Source organism: Carcharodon carcharias, chromosome 3 (genome assembly GCF_017639515.1).
Source record: "Carcharodon carcharias isolate sCarCar2 chromosome 3, sCarCar2.pri, whole genome shotgun sequence".
Taxonomy (NCBI): domain Eukaryota; kingdom Metazoa; phylum Chordata; class Chondrichthyes; order Lamniformes; family Lamnidae; genus Carcharodon; species Carcharodon carcharias.
The window spans coordinates 13,202,280-13,214,659 of NC_054469.1; the positions used below are offsets into that span (position 1 = coordinate 13,202,280).

At 49.7% G+C, this 12,380-nt stretch overlaps 1 protein-coding gene across 2 annotated transcripts; it reads left to right on the top strand.

The window, feature by feature from the left end:
- The first annotated feature begins 5,073 nt into the window (after window positions 1–5,073).
- si:dkey-12e7.1 (uncharacterized protein LOC557553 homolog) lies at window positions 5,074–11,722 on the top strand. 2 transcript variants are annotated; one of them, XM_041184552.1, is made up of 3 exons: window positions 5,074–5,218; window positions 9,340–9,420; window positions 10,070–11,722. In XM_041184552.1, exon 3 carries the CDS (start codon window positions 10,229–10,231, stop codon window positions 11,375–11,377), a length of 1,149 nt encoding a protein of 382 aa, XP_041040486.1. In that variant the 5' UTR covers window positions 5,074–5,218; window positions 9,340–9,420; window positions 10,070–10,228; the 3' UTR covers window positions 11,378–11,722. The 2 variants fall into 2 exon arrangements, with proteins under 2 accessions (XP_041040486.1, XP_041040485.1); XM_041184551.1 differs by lacking the exon at window positions 9,340–9,420.
- Window positions 11,723–12,380: the final 658 nt, after the last annotated feature.

Genomic DNA, 12,380 nt, shown 5'->3' on the forward strand with positions numbered 1-12,380 from the left:
GGTAGGTAGTGGGTAAGTTGTTTCTCTCCACTATAAAGCTACATGAAGAAAAGTTCTAGCTTTTTAAAAAATTGAAAGTAACTCAAATAATTTTCTACTTGGCTTAAATTTAGGGTAAGAGTACTTTAAGTCAAGGTATGGCAGGGAAGTCCCATGTGCTGCGCGGCCTGCAGTGTGTGGGAAGTCTTAGGCGCTCTTGGCAGTCTGGATGACCACATCTGCGGGAAATGCCACCAGTTTGACCTGCTTGAGCACTGTGTTTCGGAGCTTGAGCGTTGGCTGAAGGCACAGCAGAGCATCCGTGAGGCAGAGAGTTACATGGATAGCACGCTTTGAGATGTGATCACCCCGCACCTTAAGGAAGTGCAGTCAGAGAGGGAATGGGTGACCACTGGTCAGAAGGAGGGAGGCAAGCAGGTATGAGGAAAACCCCAGAGTGCATCTCACTCAAGAACAGTTTTTCTGTGTTGGAAAACGGTGAGAGTGACGGTTCCTCTGGCGAGGTAGCCAGAGCCCAGCTGCACAAGGGGGGAGGAGAACGAGAGGAAGAGCAAAAGTGGTCGGAGGCTCAATATTGAGGGGTACAGACAGGCCTTTCTGCAGCTGCAGACGTGACTCCAGGATGGTGTATTGCCTCCCTGGGGCCAGGGTCAAGGATGTCACTGAACGGTTGCAGGGCATCCTGAAGGGGAAGGGCAAACAGTCAGATCGTGGTTCACATTGGTACCAATGAAATCAATAGAAAGAGGGATGAGGTCCTGCAACAAGACTTTAGGGAGCTAGGTAACGGATTGAAAAGTAGGACCTCAAAGGTTGTAATCTCTGGATTATTCCCGGTGTCACTTGCTAGTGAGTATCAGAATAGGAGGATAGAGCGGATGAATGCGTGGCTGAAGAGATGGTGTAGGAGGGAGGGCTTTAGTTTCCTGGATCACTGGGTCTGTTTCTGGGGAAGGTGGGAACTGTACAAGTCCAACTGGCTGCACCTGAACCGGAACGGGACCAGTTTGAGGCAGTTTACTAGTACTTTTGGTGGAGGTTTAAACTAATTTGGCAGGGGAATGGGATGCAGTGTGGAGGTATAGTAGGGGGTGATGCACAGACAAGTATAGAAGATAAAACAAGTCAGTCTGGAAGGCAGACAGTATATAGTCAAGTTAAGGCAGAAGGGAGCATGGCAAGACTGGATGGCATTTATTTTAATGCAATGAGTCTTGTGAGTAAGGCAGATGAGTTGAGAGTGTTGATTAACATGGGAATATTGTTGCTATCAAAGAGACATGGTTGAGGGAAGGGCAGGACTGGCAGCTCAATATTCCAGGGTATAGAATCTTCAGACGTTACAGGGATAGGGAGGATGTAAAAGAGGAGGTGGCATTGTACTATTGATCAAGGAGTCAATTACTGCAATAAGGAGGGATGATATCTTAGAAGGTGCCTCAAATAAGGCCATATGGGTAGAACATAAAACAAAAAGGGTGCAATCACATTGCTGGGAGTATACTATAGACCCCCAAACAGTCAGGGAAAGATAGAAGGGCAGATATGTAGGCAAATCTCAAAAGTGTAAAAATAATAGGGTAATAATAATAGGAGATTTCAACTTTCCCAATATGAAAGGCTTAGAGGGGGCAGAATTCTTAAAATGTATCCAGGACAGCTTTTTAAGCCAGTACGTAGAAAGTCCTACAAGAGAGGGGGCAGTACCGGACCTAATTTTAGGGAATGAAGCCGGGAAATGTTAGAAGTGTCAGTGAGGGAGCATTTCGGTGATAGTGACCATAATTCTGTAAGATAAGGTAGTTATGGAAAAGGACGAAGATGGACCAGAAATAAAGGTTCTGAATTGGAGGAAGGCCGATTTTGATATGACAAAACAGGATCTGGCCAAAGTGGACTCGGAGCAGCTACTTGTAGGAAAATCTACATCAGACCAATGGGAGTCATTCAAAAAGGAAATAGAGTGTAGGGCCAACATGTCCTTGTGAAGGTGAAGGGTGGGACCAAGAAGTCCAGAGAACCCTGGACATTGAGGAATGTACATGATTGGATAAGGAAAAAAAGGGAAGCTTATGGTAGATACCGAGGGCTTAAAACCATGACAGCTCTAGAGGAGTATAGAAAGTGCAGGGGGTTACTTAAAAAAGAAATTAGGCGAGCGAAGAGGTGGCATGAAGAAACACTGGCAGGTAAAATAAAGAAAAATCCAGAGGCGTTTTATAAATACATTAGGGGCAAGAGGATAACCAGGGAAAGAGGAGGGCCCATCAGGGATTGAAGTGGCAATCTGTGAGGAGCCGGAAGATGTAGGTGGAGTTTTAAATGATTATTTTTCATCTGTGTTCACTATGGAGGAGGACGATGTAGGTGTTGAAATCAAGGATGGGGGTTGTGATATACTTGAACAAATTGACATTGAAAGGGAGGAGGTATTAGCGGTTTTAGCGGGTTTAAAAGTGGATAAGTCCCCAGGCCCAGATGAGATGTATGTGAGACAAGGGAGGAGGTTGCAGGGGCCCTGACATGAATTTTCAAATCCTCTCTGGCCACAGGAGAGGTTCCAGAGGACTGGAGGACAGTGAATGTGGTACCATTATACAAGAAGAGTGGTAGTGATAAACCAGGGCCAGTGAGTCTAACCTCAGTGGCAGGGAAACATTTGGAAGAAATTCTGGGGAAACAGGATTAATCTCCACTTGGAGAGGAAAGATTAATCAGGGATAGTCAGCATGGCTTTGTTAAGGGGAGATCATGTCTAACAAATTTGATTGAATTTTTCCAGGAGGTGACTAGGTGTGTAGGTGAGGGTAGTACAGTTGATGTAGTCTAGTTGGACTTCAGTAAGGTTTTTGACAAGGTTCCGCATGGGAGACTGATCAAAAAGGTAAGAGCCCATGGGATCCAGGGCAAATTGGCAAATTAAATCCAAAATTGGCTTAGTGGCAGGGGGCAGATGGTGATGGTCAAAGGTTGTTTTTGCGATTGGAAGCCTTTGCTCAGTGGTGTACCGCAGGGTTCAGTGCTGGGTCCCTTGCTGTTTGTAGTGTACATTAATGATCTAGACATAAATGTAGGAGGTATGATCAGTAAGTTTGCAGATGACACAAAAATTGGGGGTGTGGTAAATAGTGAGGAGAAAAGCCTTGGACTACAGGACGATATAGACGGACTGGTCAGATGGACAGAATAGTGGCAAATGTAATTTAATCCTGAAAAGTGTGAGATGATGCATTTTGGGAGGACTAACAGGCAAGGGTATACACGATAAATGTTAAGACCCTAGCAAGTACAGAGGATCAAAGGGACCTTGCTGTACATGTCCATAGACCCCTGAAGGCAGCAGGACGGGAAGATAAGGTGGTTAAGAAGGCATATGGAATACTTGCCTTTATTAGTTGATGCACTGAATATAAGAGCAGGGAGGTTATGTTGGAACTGTATAAAATGTTAGTGAGGCCACATCTGGTGTACTGTGTGCAGTTCTGGTTGCCACACTATAGGAAGGATGCGATTGCATTGGAGAGGGTGCAGAGGATATTCACCAGGATGTTGCTTGGGCTGGAGCGTTTCAGCTATGAAGAGAGACTAGATAGGCTGGGTTTTTTTCCTTGGAGCAGAGAAGGCTGAGGGGGGACCTGATTGAGGTGTATAAAATTATGAGGGGCATAGATAGGGTAGATAGAAAGAAATTTTTCCCCTTGGCGGAGGGGTCAACAACCAGGGGGCATAGATTTAAAGTAAGGGGCAAGAGGTTTAGAGGGGATTTGAGGAAACTTTTTTTCACCCAGAGGGTGTTGGGAATCTGGAACTCACTGCCTGAAGGGGTGGTAGAGGCAGGAATGCTCACAACATTTAAGAAATATTTTGATGAACACTTGAAATGCCATAGCATACAAGGTTACGGGCCAAGTACTAGAAAATGGGATTAGAGTAGACAGGTGCTTGATGACCGGCATGGACACGATGGGCCGAAGAGCCTCTTTCCGTGCTGTAAAACTCTATAACAGAGGGGCATTGTAATCCACAGGTGTGATGCTGCAGTACCTTCTGTGCCCACAGGAGGCACTGTGATCCAAAGGTGAGATGCTGTAGTACCTCCTGTGCCTACAGGGGGCACTGTGACGCACAGGCGAGATGCTGCAGTTCCCACTGTGCCCACACTGGAGCACTGTGACGCACAGGTGGGGTGCTGCAGTATCTTCTGTGCCCACAGGGAGCACTGTGCCCCACAGGTGAGTTGCTGCAGTTCCCGCTGTGCCCACAGGGGTGCACTGTGACCCTCAGGTGAGGTGCTGCAGTTCCCGCTGTGCCCACACGGGGGCACCGTGACCCGCAGGTGAAGTGCTGCAGTTCCCGCTGTGCCCACAGGGGGCACCGTGACCCACAGGTGAGATGCTGCAGTTCCCGCTGTGCCCACAGGGGGCACCGTGACCCACAGGTGAGATGCTGCAGTTCCCACTGTGCCCACACTGGGGCACTGTGACGCACAGGTGGGGTGCTGCAGTATCTTCTGTGCCCACAGGGGGCACTGTGCCCCACAGGTGAGTTGCTGCAGTTCCCGCTGTGCCCACAGGGGGGCACTGTGACCCTCAGGTGAGGTGCTGCAGTTCCCGCTGTGCCCACACGGGGGCACCGTGACCCGCAGGTGAAGTGCTGCAGTTCCCGCTGTGCCCACAGGGGGCACCGTGACCCACAGGTGAGGTGCTGCAGTTCCCGCTGTGCCCACAGTGGGGCACCGTGACCCGCAGGTGAGGTGCTGCAGTTCCCGCTGTGCCCACAGGGGGGCACCGTGACCTGCGGGTGAGGTGCTGCAGTTCCCACTGTGCCCTCAGGGGGCACCGTGACCCACAGGTGAGGTGCTGCAGTTCCCGCTGTGCCCACAGGGGGTACCGTGACCCACAGGTGAGGTGCTGCAGTTCCCGCTGTGCCCACAGGGGGCACCGTGACCCGCAGGTGAGGTGCTGCAGTTCCCGCTGTGCCCACAGGGGGCACTGCCCCTTCCCCCCCGGTCTGGGTTCCGCGCCTCCGGATTGCGGAAGGGGTCGGATCCGGCGATCCTGATCCCGCGGGGGTGGTGGTGGTGAGGGGTGTGGGTTGTGGGGGCCTCGGTGCATCTGAGGCAGACAAACAGGGGAGAATCGGAGCAGCCAGACCGCGGCCCGGGTCACTCAGCCACAAGCTGCAGAGAAGAGACGCTTCCCCGGGGAAGGGGCTGGTGGTAAGTGGGGTTTCTCCAGAGCAGCAGAATGTCTTTGTGTTTATTTCCAGGGAAATACTCCAAACACCCCCCCCCCCCCAAAAAACCCCCAAAAACCTGCATTTAACCTCTCTTTTTTCGTCTCTTATGAAGCCTCCACCGAGAAACTGGAGGCCTGTAAATACACAGGAAATCGTTTAAAACCAGTGGAATGTGTCTATTGTCTGTGCCCTAGGCTCCAGGGTTTGGACCCCTGCCTATTGGTTTAATTCTGGTTCTGGGCTGACTCTAACTTGTCCCCCCCCCCCCCCACCCCCCCCTCACCCACCCCATATTGGTTCTCTCCCAGATGTTCCCTAGTCACTTCCTGGATGTTCCTCTGATCCTGAGCTGTCCCAGAGATTTTGACTGCCACCCAGAGTTGGGACACGGCTAGGCGCAGGGACAAAGGCGGACTCAACAGGGATCATCTTGCCAACCGGTGGGGAAGGAGGCGCCGCCGGCATTGGTGAACTCATTGGGAGACACCAAATTCTTGAGCAGCTTTGATAGGATCAATTCTGAGAGCACTTTTACCGGGGGCTGGGGGGGTGGGGGGTGGGGGAGAAGGGAAATCCAGATCCTACGGTCACAGGGGTCGGCCATTTAAGACTGAGGTGAGGAGGAATACCTTCACTCAGAAGGTGGTGAATCTTTAAAATTCTCTACCCCCTCTGAGGGCTGTGGAGGCTCAAGTCATTGAGCATGTTGAAGACAAATGTCAATGGATTTTTGCAGAGGGAATTGGGAGCGTTAGAATACAGGAGAATTGGAAATAGAATCACAGAATTGTTACAGTACAGAAGGAGGCCATTCGGCCCATCGTGTCTGCACCAGCTCTCCGAATGTGCATCTCACCTTAGTGCCATCCTTCTGCCTTCTCCCCATAACCCTGCAGATTTGTTTCTTTTCAAATAATGATCTAATGCAGACATAAAAACAAAAAACTGCGGAGATAAAAACAAAAAACACAAAGATAAAAACAGAGATAAATGCCCTCTTGAGTGCCTCGGTTGAACCTGCCTCCACCACACTCTCAGTGCATCCTAGACCCAAACCATTTGCTGCGCGAAAAAGTTTATTCCCATGTTGCTCTTGCTTCTTTTGCCAATTAAAATCTGTCCTCGATCCCTGGGAACTAATCCTCATGATCTGCTCTGACCAGACCCCTCATGATTCTGAATACCTCTATCAAATCTCCTCTCAGCTGCCTTTTCCCTGAGGAGAACAGTCCCAACTTCTCTTCATATCTGAAGTTCCACATCCCTGAAATCATTCTCGCAAACCTCTTCTGTGCTCTCTCCAATGTGTTCACGTCCTTCCTATAGTGTGGCACCCAGAACTGTACACAATACTCCAGCTGAGGGCTAACCAGTGTCCTGTCTGTACAAGTCCAGCATGACCTTCTTTGCTCTTGTACTCTATGCCCTTACTAATAAAGCCTAGGATATTGGAAAACAGGAGCAGGAGTAGGCCATTCAGCCCCTCCTGCTTGCTTCACCATTCAGTTGGATGATCCTCCAATTCAACGCCATTTTCCCGCACTATGCCTTTGATGACTTTACCATCTAGAAATCTATTGACCTCTGTCGTGAACAGAAGCTTCGGAAAGGGCTATGAGGAGAATGCAGGAAGGTGGCGATGAGATAGAACATCAGCCGTGATCATGTTGAATGGTGGGATAGGCTGGAGGGGCTGAGTGGCATTGTCCAGCCCCAATGTCTTGTGACAAGTGAGGAGACATTTTCTTTCAGCTTTTTAATTTTGTTTCACAATTGGAATTGACCGACAAAGGCCAAGTTCCGTAGAAGAGTCATACGGACTCAAAACGTTCAGAGTTTCCCTCAGGCCCACGTTCCTGCCTGAAAGGACAGGGGAAGTGGGGCAAATTGAATGGGCCTTTCAAAGAGGTGGGATTTTGAAAATGCCTGATTTTAATCACTCCATCATTGATGGCTGTGCCTTCAAGGGGAGAGGGGGCATTGCGGTAATACCAGTAATCCATAGGCCCAGGCTAGTGCTCTGGGGATAATAAAAAATAACAGTAAGAAACAGTGCTGTGGGGACATGGGTCAAATCCAGTCTATGGAACTTAAATTCAGTTAATAAATCTCAAATATTAAAATAGCTAGTCTCAGTAATAGTAATCATGAAGCTATCAACTACTCCTCCGCCATTTCCACCAACTCCAGCATGATGCCACCACCAAACACATCTTCCCCTCACCGGTCAGCATTCTATAGGGACTGTTCCCTCCGGGACACCCTGGTCCACTCCTCCATCACCTCCAACTCCTCATCCCTTCCCACGCCACCTTCCCATGCAATCGCAGAAGGTGCAACACTTGCCCCTTTACCTCCTCCCTCCTCACCTCCCAAGGTCCCAAACACTCTGTTCAGGTGAAGCAGCTCTTCACTCGCACCTCCTTCAATTTGTTTACTGTATTCACTGCTCCCAATACGGTTTCCTGTACATTGGAGGGACCAAACGCAGACTGGGTGACGGCTTTGCAGAACACCTTCAGTCTGTGCGCAAGCTTGACCCAGACCTCCCTGTCATTTGCCATTTCAACACACCACCCTGCTCTCATGCCCCGGGGAAGTGGTGGCCTAGTGGTATTGTCACTGGACTAGTAATCCAGAGACCCAGGGTAATGTCCTTTAGGGAAGGAAATCTGCCATCCTTATCTGGTCTGACCTGCGTGTGACTCCAGACCCACAGCAATGCGGTTGACTCTTAACTCCCCTCTGAAATGGCCTAGCAAGCCACTCAGTTCTCAAGGGCAGTTAGGAATGGGCAACAAATGCTGGCCTAGCCAGCGACACCCACATCCCATGAGCGAAGAGAAAAATGAACATGTCCGTCCTTGGCTTGCTGCATTGTTCCAGTGAAGCCCAACGCAAACTGGAGGAACAGCACCTCATCTTCCGACTAGGGACTTTACAGCCTTCCGGACTGAATATTGAGTTCAACAACTTCAGACCATGAAATCTCCCCTTCACCTTTACTCCTTTTTTAATCCATTTAAAAGAAATGTATTTATTCATTCATTTTTTAAAAATCCTTTTCCCCCAACCCCTGCCCCCTCCCACCCCCACAGGGCCACCTGTCACTTGTTTCTATGTTGTGCTTTCACACAGCCGTGACCCTTGTTCAGATATTAACACATTCTGCTATCTCATCTTTATGCCACTATCAGCACCTTCTTTAGTCTTTAACACTACCATTAACACTCCCTTTGTCCTGTGCCCATGACATCTTTGCCAATCTCTCCTTACCTCCTACCTACCCCGACCTTCTATTTTGTTCCAACTGATCCACCCCCTCTTAAACAGTATAAATTCCATCATATTTCTACTTCTCTTTAGCTCTTGAAGAGTCACACAGACTCGAAACATATAACTCTGTTTCTCCCTCCACTGATGCTGCCAGACCCTGCTGAGTTTTTCCAGCATTTTCTGTTTTTAATTTCAGATTTCCAGCATCTGCAGCATTTTGCTTTTATGAAACTATCATAGATTGTTATAAAAAAACCCATCTGGTTCACTAATGTCCTTTAGGGAAGGGAATCTGTCACCTTAACCCGATCTGACCTACATGTGACTCCAGATACACAGCGATGTGGTTGACTCTTAACTGCCCTCTGCAATGGCCGAGCAAGCCACGCAAGGGCATTTAGGGATGGGCAACAAACACCAGCGATGCCCAAGCCCCATGAAAGAATAAAGGAAAACAATGTCACCATGGCCACAAGTCCCACCTCTCCGTCTCTCTCTACCTCGCTTTCCTCCTTTAAGATATATCTTAAAACTGACCTCTTAGGTCAGATGATCAAAAGCTTGGTCATCTGACCTAATATCTCCTTATTGTGTGTTGGATAATTGTTCCTGTTGTTGTGCACACTGTTTCCAACCAAGACTTTACAAGTTAAGAATTCAACAAAAAGGTGGAAGGTTAGGGTTAGGGTTAGTGAACCTTCTCTCTCTCAAATCATTCACCCCCTCCCCCCACATCCCCAGCCCCCACCAATGTATAGAAATCCAGAGGTCATTGGAGGATCAGAGGAGCCTTGCTGATTGTGGAATTGGAATTTGCACTTTCAGGACGGAGCAGGAGGAGGCGCTGTGCACTCAGCACTGACAGCAAGTAATTAAGAGGCTAATGGAGAGGAATCGAACATTAAAGTAAGAATGTTATGCTTCAGTTCTACAGGGCATTGGTGAGACTGCACCTCGAATACTGTGTGCAGGTTTGGTCTCCTTATTTAAGGAAGGATGTGAATGCATTGGAGGCGGTTCAGAGGAGGTTTACTAGATTGATACCTGGAATGAGTGGGTTGTCTTATGAGGAAAGGTTGCACAGACTGGGCTTGTTTCCACTGGAGTTTAGAAGAGTGAGGGGTGATTTGATTGAAGTATACAAGATCCTGAATGGCCTTGGCAAGGTGGATGTCGAAAAGATGTTTCCTCTTGTGGGTGAGTCCAGAACTAAGGGGGCACTGTTTGAAAACTAAGGGTCACCCTATTAGGACAGAAATGAGGAGAAATTTTTTCTCAGAGGGTTGTATGACTTTGGAATTCTCTGTCTCGGAAGGTGGTGGAGACGGGATCATTGAATTTTTAAGGCAGAGATAGATAGATTCTTGTTAGGAAAGGGAATCAAAGGTTATCGGGGTTAGATGGGAATGTGGAAGTCGAAACACAAGAAGATCAGCCATGATTTTATTGAATGGCGGAGCAGGCTCGAGGAGCCGAATGGCCTACTCCTGTTCTTATTTCTTATGCTCAGTTGAATCACTTTCTCTTTTTTTTATTCCCCCTCCTTTCCTTTTAGGAATTTCCAAGTGCCAGGAGGTCCTGAAGCTGCTGCTGACGATCCTGTTGCCAGTCGGACAGGGATTGATGTATAACGGCCAGTGAGTTGACGAGTCAATGTGCTGGGTCAGGCTGAGACTGCGATGCCTCTGACCACAGCTGCCTGCACTGCCTGGCCATGCCCCGCAAGAGGAAACGAGTCAGCGTTGGCAGAGCTGGTGGGATCGTCAGTGGCCCCCAGAGGGGGACGAGCAGAGAGCTGGTGGGATGCCAGCATTTTCCCTTTAACGCTTTGCCACCTGAGTGCCAACTCCACTGCTTCTCGTTCCTGTCGGATGTGGAGAAGTGTCGGGCAGCCCTGGTCTGCCAAGGTTGGAGCCAGCTGATGAGGACCTCCAAACTGTGGCGGCGGGCAGACTTTACCCATCTGGGTGCTGTCTGGGGCTGGGAGGGAGCGCTGCTGCCCGTCGCCGGAGACCACAAGCGCTGGAGGAAGTGGGTTGAGGACTATGCTTTCCACCTGATGTCGCGCAGTGCCAGTCTCCTGGTGCTACGCGCCAGCTTTGACCTGGGAGATGAGCAGACCAACTGGACCCAGTTCCTCCTGCGTTTCCTGGAGAGGGTGAACTGCCGGGATTTAGAGGAGCTGGAACTGAACTGGACCTTCACTCCGCTGGAGCCCTTGACTACTCACCGCCAGCCCAGCATGACCCAAGTGGGCATGACCAAGGCAGAGCAGGTCACCAACTTTCAGACCCTGCTGGAGAGGCTGGGCCTCGTCTCACCAGCTCTCCAACAGGCCAGCCTGCCCTTCGATTGGTCAGAGCATTCGGTCCAGTTACTGACTAGCTTCCAGCAGTTAAAGTGTTTGGAGCTGAGGAACTTTTGGGTTTTTAAGGGAATCTGTCCCAGCAGCATGCAGCAGCTGACCCGTGCCCTGCCTAACCTCAAGAGACTGATCCTGCATGTTATGATCCCTGTTAGAGACCTGGAGGTCACTTACGCTTTGGAGTCCGCCTCCTTGGAGTTCCTGGATGTCTCCCAGAGTCGAGGCCTGGTCTTCAGCCTCTTGAACCTCCCTCAGCTGAAGGAGCTGAAGGTCAGGAAGACCATCAGGGGGATTATCCTGAACAGTCAGACCCAGCTGGCGGTCCAGAGTCGCTGGCCTTGCCTCTATAGTCTTCTCCAGGAGGGGGTGCCCAACCTGCGGACGCTCAACCACCACCAGCTGCTGCCATCTTGGCGGCGAGAGGCCGATGAGGAGCTGGCAGAGATACTGGCACAGGTGTGTTACTGTGTTCAGCACTCCGACACCTGGCTGCTCTGAGCCTCTGTAAATCAAAGCCCAGGTTCCACCCTCCAAATAATTGAGCTGCTCCAGGTTCCTCGTTTCATTTTCATCTTTCACTTTCAAGCAATTTTTACCCCCTCCCTCTCTTACATCATCCTCCCCCTTATCCCGTCCTCACGTCCCCTTTATCTCCTCACTCACCCCTCCCACACACGTTCTTCTCTTTTATCAGTATCCTATCCCCAATACTGGCAGGTTCTGATGGGGACAGTGTAGATGGAAATTTACTCTGTATCTAATCCACTACTGTACCTGCCCTGGGAGTGTTTGATGGGGACAGTGTAGAAGGAGCTTTATTCTGTATCTAACCCCGTGCTGTACCTGTCCTGGGAGTGTTTGATGGGGACAGTGTAGAGGGAGATTTACTCTGTATCTAACCCGTGCTGTACCTGTCCTGGGAGTGTTAGATGGAGATGGTGTAGAGGGAAATTTACTCTGTATCTAATCCAATACTGTACCTGCCCTGGGAGTGTTTGATGGGGACAGTGTAGAGGGAGATTTACTCTGTATCTAACCCCGTGCTGTACCTGTCCTGGGAGTGTTTGATGGGGACAGTGTAGAGGGAGCTTTACTCTGTATCTAACCCCGTGCTGTACCTGTCCTGGGAGTGTTTGATGGGGACAGTGTAGAGGGAGCTTTACTCTGTATCTAACCCCGTGCTGTACCTGTCCTGGGAGTGTTTGATGGGGACAGTGTAGAGGGAGCTTTACTCTGTACCTAACCCCGTGCTGTACCTGTCCTGGGAGTGTTTGATGGGGACAGTGTAGAGGGAGCTTTACTCTGTATCTAACCCCGTGTGTACCTGTCCTGGGAGTGTTTGACGGGGACAATGTAGAGGGAGCTTTACTCTGTATCTAACCCCGTGCTGTACCTGCCCTGGGAGTGTTTGATGTGGGCAGTGTAGAGGGAGATTTACTCTGTATCTAACCCCATGCTGTACCTGTCCTGGGAGTGTTTGATGGGGACAGTGTAGAGGGAG

What these genes read in the sequence shown, in the direction of transcription:
- si:dkey-12e7.1 (XM_041184552.1), top strand. Translation starts at nt 10,229, where the DNA reads ATGCCCCGCAAGAGGAAACGAGTCAGCGTTGGCAGAGCTGGTGGGATC.